The 26,080-nt window shown below is 38.1% G+C and overlaps 1 protein-coding gene across 1 annotated transcript in view; it reads left to right on the top strand.

Annotated features, from left to right (window-relative positions):
• The first annotated feature begins 292 nt into the window (after positions 1-292).
• Positions 293-26,080, top strand: part of LOC135092152 (piwi-like protein 1) — a 41,401-nt gene continuing 15,613 nt past the window's right edge. The window contains exons 1-13 of the mRNA XM_063990416.1: positions 293-377; positions 4,539-4,711; positions 5,412-5,534; positions 15,298-15,427; positions 16,727-16,837; positions 17,495-17,588; positions 17,880-17,997; positions 18,939-19,144; positions 19,538-19,673; positions 20,234-20,389; positions 20,612-20,860; positions 21,237-21,387; positions 22,282-22,423. Coding sequence (XP_063846486.1) covers positions 4,550-4,711; positions 5,412-5,534; positions 15,298-15,427; positions 16,727-16,837; positions 17,495-17,588; positions 17,880-17,997; positions 18,939-19,144; positions 19,538-19,673; positions 20,234-20,389; positions 20,612-20,860; positions 21,237-21,387; positions 22,282-22,423 — 1,778 coding nt within the window. The 5' untranslated portion in view covers positions 293-377; positions 4,539-4,549. The remainder of the gene's footprint in view (positions 378-4,538; positions 4,712-5,411; positions 5,535-15,297; positions 15,428-16,726; positions 16,838-17,494; positions 17,589-17,879; positions 17,998-18,938; positions 19,145-19,537; positions 19,674-20,233; positions 20,390-20,611; positions 20,861-21,236; positions 21,388-22,281; positions 22,424-26,080) is intronic.

The following is a 26,080-nucleotide window of genomic DNA, read 5'->3' as shown; positions in this document are numbered from 1 at the left end:
TATATATATATATATATATATATATATATATATATATATATATATTTTTTTTTTTTTTTTTTTTTTTTTTTACCAAGAAATTATTTGTAATTCTTGTTCTTTGTGTATGTAGATAGTTTGGAAGTGAATTAATATATTTTCTAGTTTTTCTCTATAACCAGAGCTTTTCAACATACCAGAAAGATTTACCATGAATTTAAATTGCGTTTTTATTAAGAATTCATCATCAATTCTTGTTCTTTGGATATGTAGATGATTTAAAAAACAATTAAATTTCACTACGCTTCTGTCCGTCAGTCGCCATTATCAGGGCAACATTCAGCACAGTGAAGTGTAGAGGTCACCGCTTTCTTGTCCTTAAACCTTCAAAAATCACGGTAAATATCTTCTCCTTCACAAAGGAGTTAGTTTATAGATTGAAATTAAAGCTGAGGTACTTGTAGAGCGAGTGTATGGGCGGGAAGTTAGTGAAATAAGGGTGTAAATAGGGTAGGTTGTCAGCCGGCTTAGAGTTAATGGCGTCAGTGGTTTGAGTATATATATTATTTAAGGATAATTTAAATTTTAGCTTTTGGAATCGGTTATTTTGTGAATATATGATGTTTTTGGAAGGTTTTGGCAATTACTGTTGTGTTGATTAGTTAGTATTGAATAGTTAGGGTTTGTTAGATTACGTAAAGATGGGTTAGGTTCATGCCTGACAGTTAGAGGTGATTATTCTGCGAGCCTATAGGCCAGTAGTGTTTTCGGAAGGATGTAATAGCGCCTGGTGTGTTGTGGCCTGCTAATATTGGTGGCGTGGCCAGTCTTGTTAGGTTGATAGCAGTAGAAGTCCCGTTGTTAGGTTCTTTTGGGTCGTAATAATTGCATGTGTGTTGTCTGGTTAAGGATATTGGTGGTGTAGTTAACTTTGGCCAGGTTTAGTTACGTAAAATTAGGTTTTATTAAGTTAAGTAATATTGCATTATATTTTCATTTTTCTCAAGATTATATTAGGTTAAGTAGGGAAAGTACTGCACTAATCCATATATATATATATATATATATATATATATATATATATATATATATATATATATACTTTTTTTTTTTTTTGTTTTATTATAGTTTGAGCCATCACACACTACGTGGTAATAACCTACCTCATTTTGTTCTCACTATTCACATCATTTCTAATGATTACACTACTTGTCGGAAATTAATAATAACGCCACAATAGGCCTGGGAATGCACAGCGCTCTCAACTTTTTCCAAGTCCACAGGTAAACATAAATGGTGTATTGTTGCCTGAACTTCATTTGTTAGGTTAGGTTAGGTTAGGGTTTTATTATAGTTTAAGCCATTACACACTACTTGGTAATAACCTACCTCATTTTGTTCTTCTCACTATTCACATCATTTCTGATGATTACACTACTTGTCGGAAATTAATAATAACGCCGTGGGCCGTGGGTAGAGATTGGGGACATTGGCTTAAACTATAAATTTACCTTTTTTTTTCACCATTTTCCCCACCATTTCTCCTCTAACATGTCAGATAGTGAATGGCAAGGATTATTAAACTATTTTTTTTTTTCTTTTTTACCATTTTAGTTTTTCAATATTTCTCACCGCCATTTCAACTCCCATGTGTCAGACAGTGTATGGCAAGGATTAATACAAAGCTAATCCTATTTCTTAATCACCATTACTCAGTTTTTTTTTTTTTTTACCTTCGTTGTATATTTCAACGTCTAACCATATTTTTTTCACATTTCTCACCCATTTATCTATATTTTCACCATTTCTCACCTATTAATCCTCCTTGTTTATTTCAATGGTATTTAACCATATTTTTCCCCATTTCTCACAAATCAGTAAGCTAAGCCCATTTCTTATATTTTTCACCATTTCTCACTAGTTTTCATCCCTCCTTATATATATATATATATATATATATATATATATATATATATATATATATATATATATATATATATATATATATATATATATATCAACTGTCTAACCATATTTTTTCCTATTTTTCACCAATTAATAAACCAAACATCTTCATCATCATCATCGTTATTTTCGTTTAACGTCCTTATTTTCCCATTAGGGTGGGGGTTGGACGGGTGATGACTGCTTTTCACAACTGGCGATCTTGTGCCATATGTTCTTCTATTCCCAACAAATTCATATCCTCTGTCACACACTTCTTCCACTTTTTTCCTTCCCACTGGCCGTCAGCCTCCAACCCTCACCTCCACCTTGCTCAACACCCCTCCCTCCGCCCTTCTCATGTGTCCAAACCATCTCAGTCTTCTCATCTTCAGCCCAACAGAAAGGTCTTCAACTAAACACATCACCACCTCACTGCTAGACCTCTCGTCTTGCCACCTCACTCCTGCCATGTATCTCAGCATCCTGTGGTCACAGCTACGTAGAATATCTGTCAGTCTGTTTGTCAGTGCCCATGTTTCTGCTCCATACAGAAGAGCAGATCTGACACAGATCTGACACAGATCCCTTGACCCACAGTTTTATGCTGCAGTTCACCAATAAACTGGCAATTTCTCACCATCTTCCTCATGCAGCTGATGCTACTCGCCCTTATTGCTCTCTCTACACCCGCTTCACAGTCCAACATATCTCCCAAGTAGCAGAACTGTTGTACCTTCTCCAACACACCTCCATTTACCTCCAACCCGACATCCTCATCATTACCACCACCACCACCACCCTCATCACCACCACCACCACCACCACCACCACCACCACCCTCCTCCCGCACACATCTTGTATATATAAAGTTCTGCACCCCTCTGAGATTCCTCAGGCCTGAGCATTATTGATGACACCATTTATTACACCTAGTACACAGCACTGAGTTTGCTCCCACTCCTCTTCGACAACATCCACATGGCCATTTTCCTGACTGAATTCTTTCTGTAGCTTCATTTCTGGTCACCATTAGTTTTGTCTTCTCCATGTTTATTTTCAGTCCCCTCTGCTCCATCCCCTTCTTCCACCTATTAAATATGTCAAGTCACTTCTTCCCTTGATTCTGCTGTCAATACCAAATCACTGGCATAGAGTAGCTCCCACAGGCCATCTCCTCTTGCCAGTTTAGTAGCCTCCTCCAGCACTGTGATAAAGAGTAGTGGACTAAGAGCTGATCCCTGGTGTACTTCCACTCTTATGTCAAAGTCCCTTGATGTTCCTGCCAATGTTTTCACCTTTCAACATGATTCCACATACAAAGACATGACTGCAGTCACGAGCCTTTCGAGCACTTTTTGTCTCTTTAGTGCCCACTCAATTGCTCTCCTTGGCACTCTGTTATATGCTTTCTCTAGATCAACAAAGACATGGAATAGCTTCTTCTTCCTTTCACTGAACTTCTCTTGTATTTGCCTCATTATAAAAATTGCATCTGTTGTTGATCTTCCTGGGCAAAACCCAAACTGTCAATTATCCATTTTTTATCAGTTCCTCAGCCTCTCCTCCAATACCTTTTCAAACAGTTTCATTCCATGTTGCAATAGTCTAATTCCTCTATATTTTCTGCACTCCAAGGCATCTCCTTTCCCTTTATAGATTGGCACCATCATACTATTTTTTCAGTCTTCAGGAATGTCTCCCTTGTCAATTATGCCTCTAAACATCCTTGTTAATTCTCTTATAACATCTGCATTCTTTATTAAGTCACTGGTGATTCCTGTTGGACCTGGCTCTTTTCCACTTCATTCCTTTCAATGCTCTGTTCACCTCTTCCTCTGAGATTTCTTCTATTGGAATTTCCACCATATCCACCTCTTCCATGTTGTGTTCATTTTCCTCATTTAACAGGTTTTCAAGGTAGCACCTCCACCTCAAGTATTTCTTCCCCCTTTATCTTGATAATTCCTTTCATCCTTTATATATTTTGCTCCAGTTACACCTCTTCTCTTTCTTCATTTGTTTTGCAATTTTGAACATATCTTTTTGCTTCTCACTACTATTCCACTCTACATCCCAATATTCTCATACCAGCCTCTTTGCTCTGGCTCTCTCTCTTTTAGTCTGCCTTGCTTTCTCTGTATTCTCTCTTATCCTCATCATTCTGTGTTCTCTGTCATCTTTTGTATGCCCATTTATTTTTTCACCATTTCTCACTAGTTTTCACCTTGTATATTTCAATGCTATTTAACTATATTTTTCCCCATTTCTCACCAATTGATAAACTAAACCCATTTCTTTATTTTTTTGCCATTTCTCACTAGTTTTCATCTTCCCTATACGAGTATATTTCAACCCTATCTAACCATATTTCCCAAATTTCTCCCCAATTAATAAACTAAACCCATTTCTTTATTTCTATCACCACTTCTCACTAGCTTTCACCTTCCTTGTATACTTCAACTCCATTTAATCATATTTTCCCATTGCTCACCCCCAGTATACCCTACCCAAGAGAAAAGATTGTAAGATAAGAATTAACACAAACTAATCTTTTTACTACTTCAAATCCTATTGTATTTAAACTCAATTTACGACTATCCTTATTTTTCCAGTGTATTGCAGCATGGACAGCTCAGGCAAGGGGTCAGGGGTGGGTCGGGCACGGGGAAGATCCCGGGGCCAGCAGCAGCAGCAGCACCAGCAGCAGCAGCCTCCCTCAACAGATGCGCCTGGGGTGGGAAAGCAGCCCACGCCACACTCCCGCCCCATTACACCGTCCACCAAGGTGAGAGAGAGAGAGAGAGAGAGAGAGTTTCCTATCCTATTCTTATTCTGATATGTAAATTCCTTTAAAATGTGCATTACCATTTGTAAATACATGCAGTATAATATCACTTAAATCTTCCTTCCTTCCTGTTCTTTTTATTCTTAAACTATTTTATTTTTTACTTTTCTATTCATTTTTGCATCTCTTGTCACTTAGTTATTTACCATACCATTACTGTTATTACTATTACCATCTTCATTTTATCTGTTCATTTGGTTTAGTGAATTATTTGTACAGTAAAATGCAAGAAAAACTATGGGATAGTGTAATGAGAACCAATCAACACATTTCGACCACTCCATTAAGGCTGTTGATGTTTTTACGCCCTATACAAAGCATGTGGGTGAAAGAAACATTGGAGCATACAACTGTAAAGCAGGGACTGTTTTGGTGTTCATGACAGCACGTGCTTTGCTAACTCCACCTCTTCCTCCCTCTTGTTTGAATTCAATGCTTGAGATCTAGGAATTGACTGACAACCACATGCCTTATGACTCAAAGTGCAATGTTGAGGCATTTTGTATCTCCCTCTCAAATAATCTTTCCAGCCATCCTGAAAGTAAGAAGGGACATGCTAAGAGAGAGAGAAAAATCAGTAAAGGAGGGATAGAAAAAATAAACAAAGATAGGCTGAACTGACTAATACCTCCTGTTCCAGTTGATCCAGCCAGGCTCAGTTGCCCCTCTCCAAGAGGAGGGGTATGGGACGGGCCGGGCCAGAGGACGCAGTCGAGTGAGCCAGGAGGACAAGGGGCTTCAGGCTCATGCATGGGGAGGACAGGTGAGGGAGATACACACATACACGCACGCACGCACGCACGCATGCACACACACACACACACACACACACACACACACACACACACACACACACACACACACACACACACACACACACACACACACACACACACACACACACACACACATGATCTCCTTAAGGGCTAAAATGTTGAATATGGTTAAGGAGCAAGAAACATTGAAAAATGTGTCCACAAGGGAGGGGAGCATTCTTGCATGGTTGCACAGTGGGGGTAGACCTGTAGTTATAAACTGTCCTGATGACTTAGAAAAGGTTGGTATTTCTGCTCCTGATTGGAAAAAGTTAAATCTAGATCACTTAATAAGGGCCTAGGATGGCACTGGGACACATCACATACTTAGTTATGATAATGGTGTTAGTGTAAACAATATTAACTGTTCAGTTTGTTCCTCCTCTGGACTATATTAATGTGTTGTCTCTTAATGTCTGTGGTATCAAGTCAAAGTTTTTATCTATGGATTTTGTTAACCTTATTAAAGATTATGATGTGATTTGTTTATGTGAAACTAAGTGTGATGATATTAATATGATTAATGTAAAAAATAATATGGAAAAGTATTGGCTTTGACATTGTCTTTAAGAACAGAAGCAAATTAAGCAGGTTGAAATCTGGGGGTTTACTCATAGCCATCAAGAAAAATGTTAGTTTTTAGTGGAGACATGTTAGTAACACTTACAATTCTTTACTTTCAGTTAAAGTTGATAGAAGTAGTGTAAATTTTGGTAGGAAACTGGTAATAAGCTGTGTTTACATTCCCCCCTCACACTCTTGATATGGTAATGAAGAGCACTATGATGAGCTGGATGACTTATTCTTATGAGGATTATGTGCATGTTCTTTGTGGCGGTTTTAATGCTCACACTCTCACTATGTTTGATTTTCCTTCTGATACTGCTGAAGACCCTGTGTCTGTGGAAGTACCTCAAGTAAGTTTAACTGATTTTGAAATAGCTGAGACTAGAGTAAACCAAGACTTAACCCCAGATAGGAATTCATATGGGAAAAAGTTGTTGGATGTTTGTAAGAATCACCAAGTATATATATTTAATGGAAGGTTAGGGGAGGACTGCAGCATTGGCAAACCTACTACCACACACAATACAACTATTGACTATTTTTTTAGGATCACCAGTGATTATGAGATATGTTGTAGTTTTTAAAGTATTAGATTATGAACCTTTGTGGTCTAATGTACACTGTGGACTACATGCAAGAATTAAATGTAAGACACAAAGTACAGTGCCTGTTGTAAACCGAGAGGCACAAGAATCAAGACAATCAAGTGTGAGGCTAAGTAAATGGAATGTTGAAAAACAATTCTTATATGTGAGTGATATTGATGAAACTAAGATAAATGAACTGATTGTAAAAGTGGATGAATTACCCATGAATGATATTAATCTAATTAATTGTTTGAGCCAGCACTTGCAGCTTTCCCACCATATAAGAAAAGAACATTCATTAAAAAGTCCAATAATGCCACCTCAGTGGGATATGATAGAGTGATGGGCATCTAGAAAAGAATACCATAAAGTTAGACATTTGCATAGAAGTAGTGTAAATTTTAACAACATTATTGAGAAAACAGGAAATATAAAGCAAATCTAAAAAGAGTGAAGAATAAGGAGAGGGATAACTTAATAAAGGAACTTAGAAAATATAAGAGTGATGACCCTAAAGCATATTGGAAAATTTTAAATAGTCAGAAAAGAACTTATCAGACCCCCATAACACTAAATTAATTCTTTGAGCATTTTAAGCAGCTAGTGGGTGATGAAAATTCTGACAATAGCGATGTGAATACTACAAATGATGAAGACTGTGCAGATGCTGAAATTTTATCAGTACTTAATGATCCTATAAGTGAAGAAGAGGTAGTTAAAAAACAACAAATCCCCAGCATCTGATATTAAGTGAACATATTAAAAGTGCTAAGAATCTTTTGTGTCCCCTCTATGTTAAAATGTTTGATAAAATACTTGATACTTGTGTCATGCCAGCTGAATGGTTGGTGGGTACAATAGTGCCACTATAAAAACAAGGGAGAAATCCAGGATGTTAGTAATTACAGGGGCATCACCTTACTTAGCTGCATGGGGAAGCTGTTCACCTAAATACTTAATGAAAGACTTAATGATTATTCAAACACCATATATATCATTAATGAAACACAAGTGGGCTTCAGACATGGATATTCCACTCTGGATCATATATTTTTGTTGAAATGTGTAATTGATATATTTAACTGGAAGAAGAGAAAGCTATTTTGTTTATTTGTTGATTACAAGAAAGCCTTTTATATGGTATAGCATGAAGGTTTATGGTGTAAGCTTGTGAAGGAAAAGATGCAAGGGAAAATTCTAAATGTAATCAGAAATATGTACAATAATATCAGATCATGTGTCATGCTTAACCAAGAGATTTCAGACACATTTGTTTGCAATGTAGGGGTAAGACAGGGGGAAAATTTATCACCTTAGCTTTTTGCATTTTATGTGAATGATATTGAAAGTAAATTAATTGAATATAATTGCAGTTATGTAAATTTTGGTGATATTTTCTTAAACATGTATCTTAAACCATTTGTTATTATGTATGCAGATGATAGTTATTTTGTGTGACAGTGAGGATGGAATGAAGCAGGCATTGGTTGCTCTGAATTTGAATTTATATTGTAATGAATGGAAATTGAAGCTAAATTGTAACAAAAGTAGTAGTGTTTAGTAGGGGAAGACAAAATTTATCAAATTATGAATTTGAATTTGGTGGTGAAAATATTGAAGTAGTGACAGAGTATAAGTATCTTGGAGTGTTATTAAATTATAATGGGAGGTTTTGCAAAGGTGAGCTGGAGCTAAAAGAGACAGCCACAAGAGCAGTGTACTCAGTAAGTAAGTGTAGGAAGTTTGACTTGCCAGTGGATATACAACTCAAATTATTTACCACCATGGTGTTACCTATATTGACTTGTGCATCTTTTTTTTTTTTTTTTTTTTTTTTTTTTTTTTTTTTTTTTTTTTTTTTCTATATGTAGGAAGGACACTGGCCAAGGGCAACAAAAATCTAATAAAAAAAATCCCCACATAAATGCCAGTCCAATAAAAGAGTCAAAGCAGTGGTCAAAAATTGATGAATAAGTGTCTTGAAACCTCTCTCTTGAAGGAATTCAAGTCATAGGAAGATGGAAATACAGAAGCAGGCAGGGAGTTCCAGAGTTTACCAGAGAAAGGGATGAATGATTGAGAATACTGGTTAACTCTTGCGTTAGAGAGGTGGACAGAATAGGGGTGAGAGAAAGAAGAAAGTCTTGTGCAGCGAGGCCGCGGAAAGAGGGGAGGCATGCAGTTAGCAAGATCAGAAGAGCAGTTAGCATGAAAATAGCGAGATATGCAACATTGCGGCGGTGAGAGAGAGGCTGAAGACAGTCAGTTAGAGGAGAGGAGTTGATGAGATGAAAAAATTTTGATTCCACCCTATCTAGAAGAGCAGTATGAGTGGAACCACCTCAGACATGTGAAGCATACTCCATACATGGACGGATAAGGCTCTTGTACAGAGTTAGCAGCTGGGGGGATGAGAAAAACTGGCGGAGATGTCTCAGAACACCTAACTTCATAGAAGCTGTTTTAGCTAGAGATGAGATGTGAAGTTTCCAGTTCAGATTATAAGTAAAGGACAGACCGAGGATGTTCAGTGTAGAAGAGGGGGACAGTTGAGTGTCATTGAAGAAGAGGAGATAGTTGTCTGGAAGGTTGTGTCGAGTTGAGAGATGGAGGAATTGAGTTTTTGAGGCATTGAACAATACCAAGTTTGCTCTGCCCCAATCAGAGATTTTAGAAAGATCAGAAGTCAAGTGTTCTGTGGCTTCCCTGCATGATATGTTTACCTCTTCAAGGGTTGGACGTCTATGAAAAGACGTGGAAAAGTGCAGGGTGGTATCATCAGCGTGGGAGTGGATAGGACAAGAAGTTTGGTTTAGAAGATCATTAATGAATAATAAGAAGAGAGTGGGTGACAGGACAGAACCCTGAGGAACACTACTGTTAATAGATTTAGGAGAAGAACAGTGACTGTCTACCACAGCAGCAATAGAACGGTCAGAAAGAAAACTTGAGATGAAGTTACAGAGAGAAGGATAGAAACTGTTGGAGGGTAGTTTCGAAATTAAAGCTTTGTGCCAGACTCTATCAAAAGCTTTTGATATGTCCTAGGCAACAGCAAAAGTTTCACCAAAATCTCTAAAAGAGGATGACCAAGACTCAGTAAGGAAAGCCAGAAGATCACCAGTAGAGCAGCCTTGATGGAACCCATACTGGCGATCAGATAGAAGGTTGTGAAGTGATAGATGTTTAAGAATCTTCCTGTTGAGGATAGATTAAAAAATTTTAGATAGGCAGCAAATTAAAGCAATAGGACAGTAGTTTGAGGGATTAGAACGGTCACCCTTTTTAGGAACAGGTTGAATGTAGGCAAACTTCCAGCAAGAAGGAAAGGTAGATGTTGACAGACAGAGCTGAAAGAGTTTGACTAGGCAAAGTGCAAGCACGGAGGCACAGTTTCGGAGAACAATAGGAGGGACCACATCAGGACCATAAGCCTTCTGAGGGTTTAGGCCAGCGAGGGCATGGAAAACATCATTGCGAAGAATTTTAATACGTGGCATGAAGTAGTCAGAGGGTGGAGGAGAGGGAGGAACAAGCCCAGAATCTGTCCAAGGTAGAGTTTTTAGCAAAGGTTTGAGCGAAGAGTTCAGCTTTAGAAATAGATGTGATAGCAGTGGTGCCATTTGGTTGAAGTAGAGGAGGGAAAGAAGAAGAAGCAAAGTTATTGGAGATATTTTTGGCTAGATGCCAGAAATCACGAGGGGAGTTAGATCTTGAAAGGTTTTGACATTTTCTGTTAATGAAGAAGTTTTTGGCTAGTTGCAGAACAGACTTGGCATGGTTCCGGGCAGAAATATAAAGTGCATGAGATTTTGGTGATGGAAGGCTTAAGTACCTTTTGTGGGCCACCTCTCTATCATGTATAGCACGAGAACAAGCTGTGTTAAACCAAGGTTTAGAAGGTTTAGGACTAGAAAAAGAGTGAGGAATGTACGCCTCCATGCCAGACACTATCACCTCTGTTATGCGCTCAGCACACAAAGACGGACATGGAAGCAGTAGTCATTCCAATGAAAATCAGCAAAATACCTCCTCAGGTCCCCCCAACTAGCAGAGGCAAAACGCCAGAGGCACCTTCGCTTAGGGGGATCCTGAGGAGGGATTGGAGCGATAGGACAAGATAAAGATATGAGATTGTGATCATAGGAGCTGAACGGAGAAGAAAGGGTGACAGCATAAGCAGAAGGATTAGAGGTCAGAAAAAGGTCAAGAATGTTGGGTGTATCTCCAAGACGGTCAGGAATATGAATAGGGTGTTGCACCAATTGCTCTAGGTTATGGAGGATAGCAAAGTTGTAGGCTAGTTCACCAGGATGGTCAGTGAAGGGAGAGGAAAGCCAAAGCTGGTGGTGAACATTGAAGTCTCCAAGAATGGAGATCTCTGCAAAAGGGAAGAGGGTCAGAATGTGCTCCACTTTGGAAGTTAAGTAGTCAAAGAATTTCTTATAATCAGAGGAGTTAGGTGAGAGGTATACAGCACAGATAAATTTAGTATGAGAGTGACTCTGTAGTAGTAGCCATATGGTGGAAAACTCGGAAGATTCAAGAGCATGGGCACGAGAGCAGATTAAGTTATTGTGCACATAAACGCAGCATCCAGCTTTGGATCGAAAGTGAGGATAGAGAAAGTAAGAGGGAACAGAATAGGGGCTACTGTCAGTTGCCTCAGACACCTGAGTTTCAGTGAGAAAAAGAAGATGAGGTTTAGAAGAGGAGAGGTGGTGTTCTACAGATTGAAAATTAGATCTTAGACTGCGAATGTTGCAGAAGTTAATAAAGAAAAAAGTTGAGGGGGGTGTCAAGACACTTAGGGTCGTTGACAGAAAGGCAGTCCGACCTGGGGACATTTATGGTCCCCTCCCCAGATGGGGACTCCGAGGCTGGTGTAAGAGTCGCCATGATGATATTAAAATTTTTGAGTGAAGGGTGTGTGTGTTATTAGGTGCTTGTAGTTTTGTGTGGAGGAAGAGAGTTGTCTTTAGAGGGCAGGCTGTGACTGCCCCCTTGTGTTGTGAGACAAAGGGAAACGTTCAGTGAGGTCACAGCTGGGTTAAAAGATAAGTTCACAGCAACCCCTGAACAGTGCTTTAGACCTCACTGGGAGTAATTATTGTTTCGGCAGGTGTCTACTGCCTCCTCCTCTGTCAGTTGCCTCAGACACCTGAGTTTCAGTGAGGAAAAGAAGATGAGGTTTAGAAGAGGAGAGGTGGTGTTCTACAGATTGAAAATTAGATAGATCTTAGACCGCAAATGTTGCAGAAGTTAATGAAGAAAAAGTTGAGGGGGGTGTCAATATGGTAACCCCAAATCTGAAATTTGGGGTTACGATATTGCTAGGGAGTTAGAGTATATGTACATGAAATTTTTTAAACATGTTTTGGGTGTTCATAAGAATACTTGTAATGACATGGTGTATGGTGAACTGGGTGTATTTCTACTTGATATTTATATAAAGAAAAAAATTATAGGTTATTGGTCTAGGTTAATTTCAGATAAAAATACTAAATTGTGTTATGTAATGTACCAATGTCTATTACAGCTGGATAGGTTAGGTCTTTATACTTCTCCATGGTTAACTTGTATAAAGATAATTTGTAATGACTGTGGAATGTCTGGTATGTGGTTGTTGCAAGATGTTCTTAATTCAAGATGGGTGAAGAAAGCTGTGGAACAGAGATTGAAAGATCAGTGGCTTGTAACTTGGCATCATAATTTAGAAACAAAATCATTAAATAGCAATTATAGGGTATTTAAGACAGATTTTGGCAGAGACCAGTATTTAGAAAAGTTAACAAGGGTGACAGATTATTAGTGACTAAACTTAGAACTTGTAATAATAGACTTCTTGTAAATGTTGGTAGGTATCAAGGTGTCAGGATAGGGTATGTAACAAGTGTAATGTTGAGGTGGTAGGAGATGAATTTCATGTTCTTTTTGAATGTATAGGTGTGAAAATTGTGACTTTTTTTATATGTAGGAAGGACACTGACCAAGGGCAACAAAAATCCAATAAAAAAGATGAACACTGAAATGCCAGTTCCATAAAACGGTACAAAGCAGTAGTCAAAAATTGACGGATAAGTGTCTTGAAACCTCCTTCTTGAAGGAATTCAAGTCATAGGAAGATGGAAATACAGAAGCAGGTTGGGAGTTCCAGAGTTTACCAGAGAAAGGGATGAATGATTGAGAATACTGGTTAACTTTTGCATTAGAGAGGTGGACAGAATAGGGGTGAGAGAAAGAAGAAAGTCTTGTGCAGCGAGGCTGCGGGAGGAGGGGAGGCATGCAGTTAGCAAGATCAGAAGAGCAGTTAACATGAAAATAGCGGTAGAAGACAGCTAGAGATGCAACATTGCGGTGATGAGAGAAGGGCTGAAGACAGTCAGTTAGAGGAGAGAAGTTGATGAGACGAAAAGATTTTGATTCCACCCTATCTAGAAGAGCAGTATGAGTGGAACCCCCCCAGACATATGAACCATACTCCATACATGGATGGATAAGGCCCTTGTACAGAGTTAGCAGCTGGGGGCACCGGGCGGTGAGAAAAACTGGCGGAGACATCTCAGAACGCCTAACTTCATAGAAGCTGTTTTAGCTAGAGATGAGATGTGAAGTTTCCAGTTCAGATTATAAGTAAAGGACAGAACGAGGATGTTCAGTGTAGAATAGGGGGACAGTTGAGAGAACAGTGACCATCTACCACAGCAGCAATAGAACGGTCAGAAAGGAAACTTGAGATGAAGTTACAGAGAGAAGGATAGAAGCCGTAGCAGGGTGATTTGGAAATCAAAGCTTTGTGCCAGACTCTATCAAAAACTTTTGATATGTCCAAGGCAACAGCAAAGTTTCACCAAAATCTCTAAAAGAGGATGACCAAGACTAGGTAAGGAAAGCCAGAAGATCACCAGTAGAGTGGCCTTGACGGAACCCATACTGGTGATCAGATAGAAGGTTGTGAAGTGATAGATGTTTAAGAATCTTCCTGTTGAGGATAGACTCAAAAACTTTAGATAGGCAGGAAATTAAAGCAATTGGACGGTAGTTTAAGGGATTAGAACGGTCACCCTTTTTAGGAACAGGCTGAATGTAGGCAAACTTCCGGCAAGAAGGAAAAGTAGATGTTGACAGCCACTGAAAGAGTTTGACTAGGCAAGGTGCAAGCGCGAAGGCACAGTTTTGGAGAACAATAGGAGGGACCCCATCAGGTCCATAAGCCTTCCGAGGGTTTAGGCCAGCAAGGGCATGGAAAACATCATTGCAAAGAATTTTAATAGGTAGCATAAAGTAGTCAGAGGGTGGAAGAGAGGGAACAAGCCCAGAATCGTCCAAGATAGAGTTTTTAGCAAAGGTTTGAGCGAAGAGTTCAGCTTTAGAAATAGATGTGATAGCAGTGGTGCCATTTGGTTGAAATAAAGGAGGGAAAGAAGAAGAAGCAAAGTAATTGGAGATATTTTTGGCTAGATGCCAGAAGTCACAAGGGGAGTTAGATTTTGAAAGTTTTTTTGACACTTTCTGTTAAGGAAGGAGTTTTGGCTAGTTGGAGAACAAACTTGGCATGGTTCCGGGCAGAAATGTAAAGTGCATGAGATTCTGGTGATGGAAGGCTTAAGTACCTTTTGTGGGCCGCCTCTCTATCATGTATAGCACGAGAACAAGCTGTGTTAAACCAAGGTTTGGAAGGTTTAGGTCAAGAAAAAGAGTGAGGAATGTACGCCTCCATGCCAGACACTATCATCTCTGTTATGTGCTGAGCACACAAAGACGGGTCTCTGACACGGAAGCTGTAGTCATTCCAAGGAAAATCAGCAAAATACCTCCTCAGGTTCCCCCAACTAGCAGAGGCAAGATGCCAGAGGCACCTTCACTTAGGGGGATCCTGAGGAGGGATTGGAGCAATAGGACAAGATACAGATGCGAGATTATGATCAGAAGAGCCCAATGGAGAAGAAAGGGTGACAGCATAAGCAGAAGGATTAGAGGTCAGGAAAAGGTCAAGAATGTTGGGCGTATCTCCAAGACGGTCAGGAGTACGAGTAGGGTGTTAGGTTACGTAATATGTATATACCAAATTATTACATAAATAGGCCAACACAATTCAAATATGATTTGTTCATGCAAAGTACAAGTTCAAGTGTGATGAAGAAATTATCTTTGTTTTTGAGGATGGTGCTACGCATGTTTAGATAGTGTGCAAAAGAGGTCAATAGTTTTTTGTAATTTCTTAATTAGTAATAGTATGTATCATTATATATGTATACACATTTTTCATTCATTTTTTGCCATTGCTTACATTGTATTTCATTTGTATTTTTTTTTATGTAATATTATGCACATTCTGTATATAATTTATGGTGTTTGTATTCTTTTGCTGGAGAGCTGTGCTCCATATTTTTATATAAAGTCTGAGCTTAATAAATTCAATTCAATTCACACACACACACACGCACACACACACACACACACTCAAACTAAATATATGAGAGAGAGAGAGAGAGAGAGAGAGAGAGAGAGAGAGAGAGAGACTGGAATACCTATACACCACACATCTCTCCTTCAGGGCGGTCAGGAGGGCAGGGCGGCCTACAGGGGCAAAGAGAAGATGGTGAAGGGCTCATCAAGCAAGCAGAGGGAGGTATCTGAAGCCATGGGTGCTATGAAGATCCAGGGAGGCAGCTCTGATGATAGTGGTGAGTGAGAGAGAGAGAGAGAGAGAGAGAGAGAGAGAGAGAGAGAGAGAATGGATGTATTTGTTTGATTTTTTATTGATTTATTTATTTTTATTTATTTATTTATTTATCTTTAGTACTGTACTCAATTCCTGATTCTTTCTTTTTATTTGTTTATTTTATTGTATTTTATTTTTTTTATGTTCATGTCTGGTTCATATGGGAGTTTATTATTATTATTATTATTATTATTATTATTATTATTATTATTATTATTATTATTATTATTATATTATTATTATTATTATTATTATTATCTATTTTGCCACTATACTCTTTGTTTTAATATTTTTATATGTTTCTCTTTTCTTTGTGTGTGTGTGAGAGAGTTTTTATTTCTTATTTCAATATTCATGTTTTTTGCTTCTGCTTTTTTTCTGTTCACTTTTTTTTTTTTTTTTTTTTTTTTTTTTTTTTTTTTTTTTTCTCTCTCTCTCTCTCTCTCTGAATGTTCTTTGTGTTTGCTGTCTCATTTTTTGTTTTTCTTTACAGGATTTGCCAAGTTTTGTAATAATGTGTTACAAAGTTTTATAATTGTCTTTTATTAATTCCATATTATTTTGTTTTAGATTTACATATGTACACAATTTTTTACACACACACTAGTAATGCATTCCATTGATTTATTTATTTATTTATTTACTTATTTATTTATTTTTATTTATTTTATTTATTTATTTTTTGTGAACTGATATTTGTGTGTTTCCATGTTTTACTATTTTATTTTCAGGTTTTATCATTGCTTGTATTGCTTGTATATTTTGTGTTTGTTTCTTCTCCCTCTATCATTGTGCTTCTATATATTTTTGTGTGCTTTATTTGCAGGATTTTTTTTTAATTGTCTTTAGTAAACGAGAGAAAATATTACTTATGATAGAAAGCCAACTTAATATTATTCTTGTACCCATAGTTAGTCAGTAATTAAAGTAATCTAACCTTTCATACAAATCTTGCCATTTCTCAAACGGTAACCACAAAGATGAGAGAAAATATCTACAATCATTCATAACCAACCTAATTAATCTCACTCCATCTCAAATTAGTCAGTCCAATAAGTATGTAACAATTTCCCTTTTCCACTAATCATTATCTAATTAATCTTTCCAACCCAATTCTTTCCCTTTCCACTAATCATGATCTAATCTAACCTTTTCAACCCAGTCCTTTCCTCTTTCCACTTCTCATTATCCAATCTAAATTTCTCCTTTCCACTGATCATTATTTAATCTACCCCTTCCAACCCATCTTGCCGGTGAACAGAAGACAATGGCAATGGAAACGGGCAGTCGGTGGGTCGTGGTGTGATGCGTGGCAAGAGGGACATCGGTCAGATCGTGTGGACCAAGCCAAGTAGCATTACAGTGAAGAAAGGTGAGGATTTACCTTAGCATTTGCACTGGAGCCTGTTAAACTGTCACTGGTATCATGATAGCTTGTTAAACTTTCACTAAGATCATTAGAACTCTTCAGACTATCTCTAAAATCATGAAAACACCCTTGTAAATCTTAATAACTTTGCTAGAGCCTGTTAAACTATCAATAAATTCATGGAAACTCCTTAAGAACCCAGTAACTTCCGCTAGAACCTGTTAAATTATCACGAATCATGAAATCACCCTTAAAAACCCTATTAACTTCCACTAGAACCTGTTAAACTATCACTAAATTCATGGAAATGCCTTGAGAATCCATTAATTTCCTCTAAAACCTATTATCACTGAAATCGTGAAATCACCCTTGAAAACATTAATAATTTCCACAAGAACTTTTTAAATTATCACTGGAATCATGAAACCCTTGGAAACGTTAGTAACTTCCACAAGAACCTATTAAATTATCACTCATGAAATCACCCTTGGAAACCCTAGTAACTAAAAGCTATTAAATTATCTCTGGAATCATGAAATCATCCTTGAAAACTTTAGTAACTGCCACTAAACCCTCTTAAATTCGGTAAGGATATTGCACTGAAGTGTTTAATATCCTGTAGTTTCACTCTTGCTGTCATTGTTGCGTTGGGTGTTGCAGGGACATGTGGTCAGGTACTGCCTCTGTGTAGCAACCACTTCCCCTTTACAAAGATAGAAGGACTCAAGACTTGCCTGTACCATGTTGACTTCAGGTGGGTGACTTGCTTGTCTAGACTGCTGGTGAAAGGTTTGGCACACTAAGATTCTCTCCTCTTTCTTTTTTCTGTCACTTATATCAAAATATTTATACTTTTGGTCTCCATTCTTCTAATCTCCTTAGTTAAGTCTTCAGGCATGGTTTCCTAAGATCTTATTTTTACAAAGTTCTCTGTTAATCTCCATTTCCTTAGACATACAAGCTTTCTACCCTTGCCTTACTTTCAGTCATTGTTCATCCTCCCCTTCTAATCTCCTGGAATTGTTTGCTAAGTTGCTTCCCACAGCCCAGAAGAAGACCGCACTCCAGTGAGGAAGAAGCTTCTGGCACAGCACCGCACCACTCTGGGAGGCTACATCTTTGATGGCATGAAGCTATGCATACCCCATAAGCTGGGATCAGAGGTAAGCTGATGTCTGGCTGGGCTATGTATGTGTGCATATGTGTGTGAAGGAAAGATTTATTTATTTATTTATTTATTTATTTATTTATTTACTTTTTTACTTATTTATTTTTTTTAAGTGGAGTCAGTGTAAGATAAGATGTTCTAATTCTTTCATTGTGCATCAGTGTAAATAAATAAGATGCTCTATTTTGATTATTTTGTTGAGTACTAGTACTGGAAGTTGATTATTTTGTTGAGTACTAGTACTCGAAGTGTATGATGTGTTTTGATTCTTTGTTGTGAGTCAGCTTTATCTAGTGTACATTTAAACAAGAACAGTCACTTGTTATCTAGTTTGCCTGTGTATCATTTTCATATTTAAACAAGAAGCTGCATCATTAACTCAATATACCTTTCTTTCCACAAATTTAGAAGTTTTTCTAACTGAAGGATGGACAGGGCATTAAATTCTTCACAGGACATAACACATATATATCAGTATGCTTTATCTGTTTTTCCTCCCCATACAGGTGAAAGAACTGTGTCTGAATTAGAAGATCGGACTATTTCAGCTTAATATGACAACGTTTAACACCTACATTTAATACATGGGCTTCTGTGTTTACCTGTATGCTCGTCTCCCTCTCTCCATAGCGTACAGAACTTGTATTGAAATTGGAAGAAACTTGGGCTATTAATCTTGATAGGACAGTATAACAGAACTTGTGTTGAAATTAGAAGAAACTTGGGATATTTCAACTTAATGGGACAAAGTGTAACAGAACTCATGTTGAAATTTGAAGAAGCTTGGGCTATTAAACTTGATAGGACAGAGTATAACAGAACTTGTGATGAAATTAGAAGAAACGTGGAGTATAAGACCTACAATTAACACATGGGCCTCTGTTAATACCTGTATCCTTCAATATGCAATCCCTTCATGTTCTGTCTGTCTCTCAGGTAACAGAGCTGGTGTCGAAGCTAGAAGATGGTGGCACTGTGTTTCAGCTCAGACTCAAGTTTATCAAGGAGGTGAACTTCATGGACCCAGAATACATGCAGCTTATGAATATTTTGATGAGGCGCTGTATGGAGTACCTCAATTTGCAGCTTATTGGCAGGAATTATTACAATGCTAGTGCTGAGATTGTGGATGAGAAACACAAGTAGGGGTGCTTCTGTGTGTGTGTGTGTGTGTGTGTGTGTGTAGTTTTCTTGTGTTTGTGTAGTTTCTCTTGTTTTTTGTGTGTTATGTGTGTAGCTTTCTTGTTTGTCTGTGTGTTTCTAATGTAAAGATGTTTTTAAGCATGGAAGGTAAAGATTTGTAAGTATTGTAGTTTTTAATAGGTAATGTGATTGTATGTATATATATATATATATTTTTTTTTCCCTCAAAAGATGTAAAGTAAGATTTTTTAGGCAATGTACATAGGACAGTGCTTCTCTCCCTTCCCACCCTCACTCCCAAATCTTCCTTATTAGTACAGAAAACTCACAAAACACCACCTCAACTACCAACCACTTAAAAACCACATCTGTTCACTCACTCCCTCTCTCAGGATCGTCATCTGGCCAGGGTTCTGCACCACAATCCGCCAACACGAGGACAAACTCATGTTGAATGCAGACGTTTCCCACAAATTCCTGCGCAAAGAGACTGCCTACCAAGTCATGCTGCGTCGTGCCCCCAATCCAGTAAGTACAGCATGGTGATTTGATTACCATATACAACAGGGCAGTCTCATCCCTTTAATAAACTCGAACTCCCTGCCTGCTTTTGTGTTTTCTGCCTAGGACCCTTCAGGAATTAGTAACTAGTGCAGGGGAGCCACAGAATTCCTGATTTCTTATCTCTTTAAAGTTTCTGATTGTGGTCGAGCAAACTTTGTGTTGTTCAGTGCCTCAAAAACTCAATTTCTCAATTTCTATTAACTAGACACAGCCTTCCAGATAACTGTCCCCTCTGTAATGGCACTCAACTGCCCTCCCTCTTCTACACTAGTGGCAGAGCAAACTTAGTATTGTTCACTGCCTCAAAAATTCAATTCTTCCATCTATTAACTCATCACAACCTTCCAGATAACTATCCCCTCTGTAATGCCACTCAGCTGTCCCCCTCTTCTAAGTTCAGTGCCTCAAAAACTTGATTCCTCCATCTATCAACTAACTACAATTTTCCAGATAACTGTCCCCTCTGTAATGCCTCTCAACTGTCCTCTTCTTCACTGAATATCCTCGGTCTGTCTTTTACACAGAAAGAAGCCGCACTGGCCAACCTTCTGGGTGCAGTGGTGGTCACTAAATACAACAACAGAACGTACAAGATTGATGACATCGCCTGGGACCTCAACCCCCGCAGCAGGTTCCCATACAAGGGCAAGGAGATCAGCTACTTGGAGTACTATGAGAGTGTAGGCATCATTTATTCACTGCATCTTAGCCCTATCCCCTTCAGAAAAAGCCTCGTCTCTCCTCCCTTTCACTCAAAAAAACTACCTAGTGTCTCGTTCCCTTCAGAAATGTATCTCAACTTCTTCAGGAATACATCTTGTCCCCTTCAGTTAAGCCTCCTCCCCTTCAGAGTATCTCATTCCCTTTAAAACATCTGTGTCACAACTATCTCTCCCTTGCAGAAGTACCAGGTTAGGATCCGTGATGTGAAGCAGCCCCTACTGCTGTCCAAACCCAAGAAGAAGGACCTGCGGCGGGGGGCTGGGGACGTGTATCTGGTGCCGGAGTTGTGTCTGATGACAGGGCTTACTGAGGAGATGCGTGCTGACTTCAACATGATGAAAGACTTTGCTGAGTATCTTCGCACTGCACCAGACAAGAGGGTCCACTCTCTCATGGTACTCAACAGGGATCTGGCTAGTAATGAGAAGGTGGGTGTGAAGTTTTAGGTTTGTTATTTTGTTTTGAAGTCAGTTGTTGTTGTTTGTTCTAAGGAAGTGTGCTGTTCTGGGAATGTTGCTCTCACATTTTTTTTAGATAAGAGTTGTGTTTTCCTTTCTCCTTGTGTTTTTTGTCTTCTTTTCTGATTGTCATTCTCTTATCTTGATTTATTAATTCTTTTGCATCTCTTTCCTTATCTCGTCTGACTGTCCTCTCACACCTCTTGGTCTTCTGACTGCTATACCTCATTAACTCTGCTTATCTGTCATCTGAACCAGGAAAACATGATATCCTTATATTATTATTACTAACAAAACAATATCCTGACATTATTCTATGGGGATAAATGTTTTCTCTATTTCTCAGGTGAAGGAGGAAATGTCCAGCTGGGGTTTGCAACTCTCCAACAAATTAGTCGAGTTTCAGGGACGTATCCTTCCTGAAGAGAGAATTCTGCAGGGAGGGAAGTCCATTATATACAACAGGGAAACCGCAGACTGGTCTAGGGAAGTGCGCTGTGAGTATTGGTGACAGGGAGTGACTGGCTGTGATATAAGTCTTCATAGATGTTCATTTTGTCATCTTTATCTCCTGGTCTAGTAATGGGATGTGATAGAAGTTACTGGGTTTTTTCTAGTGGTGTTTTCATGGTTCTCATTGAGTCCTGGTGACTGGGAGGGGCTGAGTGTAATGAGTGTCTTCATTCTATTGCATTCTGTTGTTCCCTCAGCAGTACCAAGGGTTTTGTGGGGGTTTTTGGGATTTACAAGGGTGTTTTCATAGTTGTAATGGAAGTTATTGTAGTTTTCATGATTTTCAAAGGTAAGGTTAACAGGTTTTGATGAAAGTATTCAGGGTTTCCAAGGCTGTTTTCATGGTTCTAGCTATAGTTCTTTGTGTAGTGGAAGTTATTGGTGGTTTAACATATCTAGTGTTTTTAATGTTTGTTTTTTATTGTAATTGTTTAACTGTCCGAAATGGAAGTTATTGGAGTTTTCAAGATTATTTTCCTGATTGTAACAACTCAGAAGGCCCTCGTGGAAGTTGGGGTTTTCAAGAGTGTTTTTTTTTTTTTTTTTTTTTTTTTTTTTTTTTTTTTTTTTTTTTTTCATGGTTCTAGGAATAGTTCAATTGGGCTAGGGGAAAGTTATTGGGATTTTCAAGGGTATTTTCTTGATTGTAACAACTCAAGAGGCCCTAGGGGAAGTTATTGGGGTTTGCAAGCATGTTTTCATGGTTCTAATGATAGTTTAACTGGATGTATGGAAGTTATTTGAATTTTCAAGGTTCTTTTCATGATTATAATACTTAAACAGGCTCTAGTTAAAGATAGTGAAGTCTTAGAGAATTCTTTCACCCCTATTAACAGTTAAATTCTAATACAAGTCACCATTCCCCTCCACATCTGTAGCGCTGCGACTAAACATGCCAGTCAGTGTTGATAAGTGGGCTATTGTGTTTGCCTATCGCTACCGGGACGTGGCCAGGGAACTGTGTGCCACTCTGCAGCGTGTGGGGCCGCCAATGGGGATGCAGTTCAGCTCCCCTGTCATGTAAGTACTGCTGGGGGTGTGTTGGGGAGGTGCGGTTATTATTTGATGTTTTATTTATTTATATGGTTTATTTAGGGTGTTTATTTAGGGTTTTATTTACCTTATTTTCTTGTATTATGTTTGTGTTTATTTATGGGTACTGCTGGTTTGTGTGTGTTGGAGTGGGGTGTTAATTTTGTGTTGCTCTATGTATTTGTTTGTTTTATTTTGTTGAGATCTTAGAGAATTATAATGTGTTTATTCAGTGATTGTATTGGGACCTCACTGTTGTGTTTGTGTTTGTATTTCTTTAGTTTTATTTGCTTCAGAGTGTGTGTGTGTGTGTGTGTGTGTGTGTGTGTGTGTGTGTGTGTGTGTGTGTGTGTGTGTTTACCTAGTTGTATTTACCTAGTTGTGAAATACAGGACAAGAGCCACACTAAGTTTGTGCTGTCCTATCTCCATATCAACTTTTATCTAGATTTTCTTTAAATTTATGAATTGTCTTTGCACACACAGTCTCATCCTTAAGTTCATTCCACACTGTAATATTTCTGTGTAGGAAGCTATGTTTCTTGATGTCTCTTCTGCAATCATTCCTTTTTTATTTCCTTCCATGTCCTCTTGTGTCTCGTATCTGGTATCAAGAGGCCTTCTCAGTCCAACTTTTCCATTCCTTCCAATATTCTATATATTGCTATCAAATCACCTCTTTCCCTCCTTTTTTCTAGTGTAGTCAGGTCCAATCTCTTCAACCTTTCCTCATAACTATACTCTCTTAAGCTTGCAGGGATTTTAGTTGCAGCTCTCTGGATTCTTTCTAACTTTCTTGTATCCTTTTTCAAACTTGGCAGCCACACTAATGCTGCGTACTCCAATTTCGGACATATTGTTTTTATCAGTTTTTTTTATTATCTTCATCAATATAGGAGAATGCTATCTTGATGTTTCTCAGCAGATTATATGTTTCTCCTATAATTTTGTTTATGTGCTTCCTAAATGATAAATTATCAGTAATAATTACTCCTAGGTCTTTTTCTTCTGATCTTATAGAGATTTCCTCATTCCCTAAGCAATAGTTGCAACTGGTCTTCTCACACTTTCTTCAAATCTTATCACACTACATTTTTTAGCATTAAACTCCATGTTCCATCTCAATGACCATTCATTAATCTTGATTAAGTCCTGATTTAAGTAAGCATTGCAGTCCTCTTTATTTGTTACTTTCCTCATAATCTTAGCATCATCAGCAAAAAGCTTCATATAACTTTCCGCACCTTCTGTCATGTCATTTACATAAACTGTGAACATAATAGGTGCAAGTACCGAACCTTGTGGGACTCCACTTATTACCATTCTCCAGTTCAACTTGCTGCCTTTAATTACTGTCCTCATTTCTCTGTTTGTCAAAGTCACTCATCCACTTTAACAGTGATCCACCAAGTCCTCCAATTTTTTTCCAATTTCCATATTAGTCTTTTGTGCGGAACTTTATCAAATGCTTTTCTCAGATCTAAGTATGCAGTCGGCCCATCCATCTCTCTCTTGCACTATATTTATTACTCTTGAATAGATACTTATCAAATTCATGACAAGATCTTCCTTTTCTGAAGCAAAACTGTTTCTCTGTTATCACCTTGTTGTCTTCTAGGCATTTCATCCATCTGTTCTTGATAATCTTTTCACAGATCTTTGCCACCACACTTGTGAGAGATACAGGTCTATAATTTAATGGATCTTCTTTACTTCCAGTCTTGTGAATTGTGGTAATATCCGCCCATTTCCAATGTATGGTTACTCTACCTTTTACCAGGGTGGTGCTAATTATATTGTGCAATGCTGAGACTAATTGTGAGCTGCACTCTTAAAATCCAACTCAATACACCATCAGGACCCATTGCTTTCCTTACATTCAGGTCTTCCAACATATTCTTTACTTCTACTGATGTTTTAATCTCCTTTAGGTCAGTCCCTTATTCTAATGCTGTCCTCTCACCTCTGAAATCATTTTCCTTAGTAAATACAGAGTGGAACTATCTGTTAAACACTTCAGCTACCTCTTCTGGGTCATCCACTGTCTCTTCTCCAGCTTTTACTGTACTTATTTCATCTTTACTCTAATTTTCCATTGATATTTTTATAAAATAATTTTGGTTGGTCTTTACATTTCTCCACAACATTCTTTTCAAAATTTTTCTGCTCATCTCTGTGACTTTTGACATATTCATTCCTCTTCCTTATATAATTGTTCCACAGGTCCAGTCTCTTGATTCTCTTCCACTTGTTCCATGCTTTTTCTCTCTCCAATCTAGCTGTTGCACATCTATTGTACCAATCCTTTTTGAAAAAGTTCTCTGTTGATCTTTTGGGTACCCATTTCTCCACTCCTGTATTATAAATGTCCATGAAAGCTGTCCACTTTTCCTCTGTGTCCTCCTTTTGAATAACTATGTTCCAATTCACTTCACTGAAATGATTCCTAAGTTGTCCAAAGTGAGTCTTGCTATAGTTTAGCCATTCTCTTCTGTTGTCCTCTTTTCTTATAGTTAGGTTATGATCCATAACTGTGAACTGAATCAGCACATGATCACTTTTTCCTATTGTGTTTATGTATTTAAGGTCTTTACTATTTCTTATTCCTTGGTGAAAATTAGATTGAGCCTTGAAGGTGCTTCATTTCCCCTAAATCTTGTGTCATCTGTAACCCATTGTGTCAGGAAATTTTCAATAGCCAGGTCTAGTAGCTTGTTCCCCCATGATGACTCGCTGAGTTCTGTGGTCCAATTCTCCCAAGATATCTCCACAGTTAAAGTCCCCCATCAGGAGTATATGGTCATTTTCCTCAAGCAGCTCTGCCAAACATGTCCTTGTGTCCTCAAGCATTTTATTATATGCATCCTCACTCCAAGAGTTGGAATAGGGAGGAACATAAGTCACCACAATGTTATGGTATCTTCCAATATTCTGTCTTAAGCTTGTTTTCAATACTTCTGTCTCCTCCACCCCATATGTGACAGATTCCACTAATAAATCCTTCCTAACTAGAAGCATCACACCTCCCCATTTATTCTTTCTATTTCTCATGCAGAGGTTGTATTTTTCTTCACCAATATTTAATATATCCCCTTCACTTGCCAATTTAGTTGCAACGATTCCCATGATGTCCAGTTTCTCCCCTTTTAAATATATTTCTGGTTCCAACACTGCTGACATTAGTCCATTTATGTTTGTGTTTGCTACTTTTAGTCTTCCCCTTCTGCATTTACTTCCCTTCTGTACCACTCTCTCAACCTCATGTCCATGACCCTCCAAAAGAACTGTTTTTTCTCCACCTCTGATTGTTTTCCTTTTTTTTTTTTTTTTTTTTTTTTTTTTTTTTTTTTTGCTTCTTTTCTTAGTTAGTTTATAGTATCGCTCTCTTCTCTGGTTCTATCTTTTTTTTATCCACACTTGTTTGTATTCTTCCACCTTGGCCAGTTTCCAGGATTTACTAAGTGTTTCTTCAGCTGCCACTTGTGACCTAAACCTTATTTTCATAGGATGCTGTCCACCCTCAACATATCTACCCAATCTTTTAATTTCTTCGATCTCTCCAGTCAGCTCTTTTTCTTCTTGTAATGTCCCCACTAATTTTTCCACACATCTTTTCCTTCTTTTCTCTTTCAGTCCACTGAGGTGT

This window comes from Scylla paramamosain, chromosome 39, assembly GCF_035594125.1.
Source record: "Scylla paramamosain isolate STU-SP2022 chromosome 39, ASM3559412v1, whole genome shotgun sequence".
In the NCBI taxonomy this organism is placed as follows: Eukaryota; Metazoa; Arthropoda; class Malacostraca; order Decapoda; family Portunidae; genus Scylla; species Scylla paramamosain.
The sequence above is the reverse complement of the archived record's forward strand: the minus strand, read 5'-3'. Positions and strand labels throughout refer to the sequence as shown.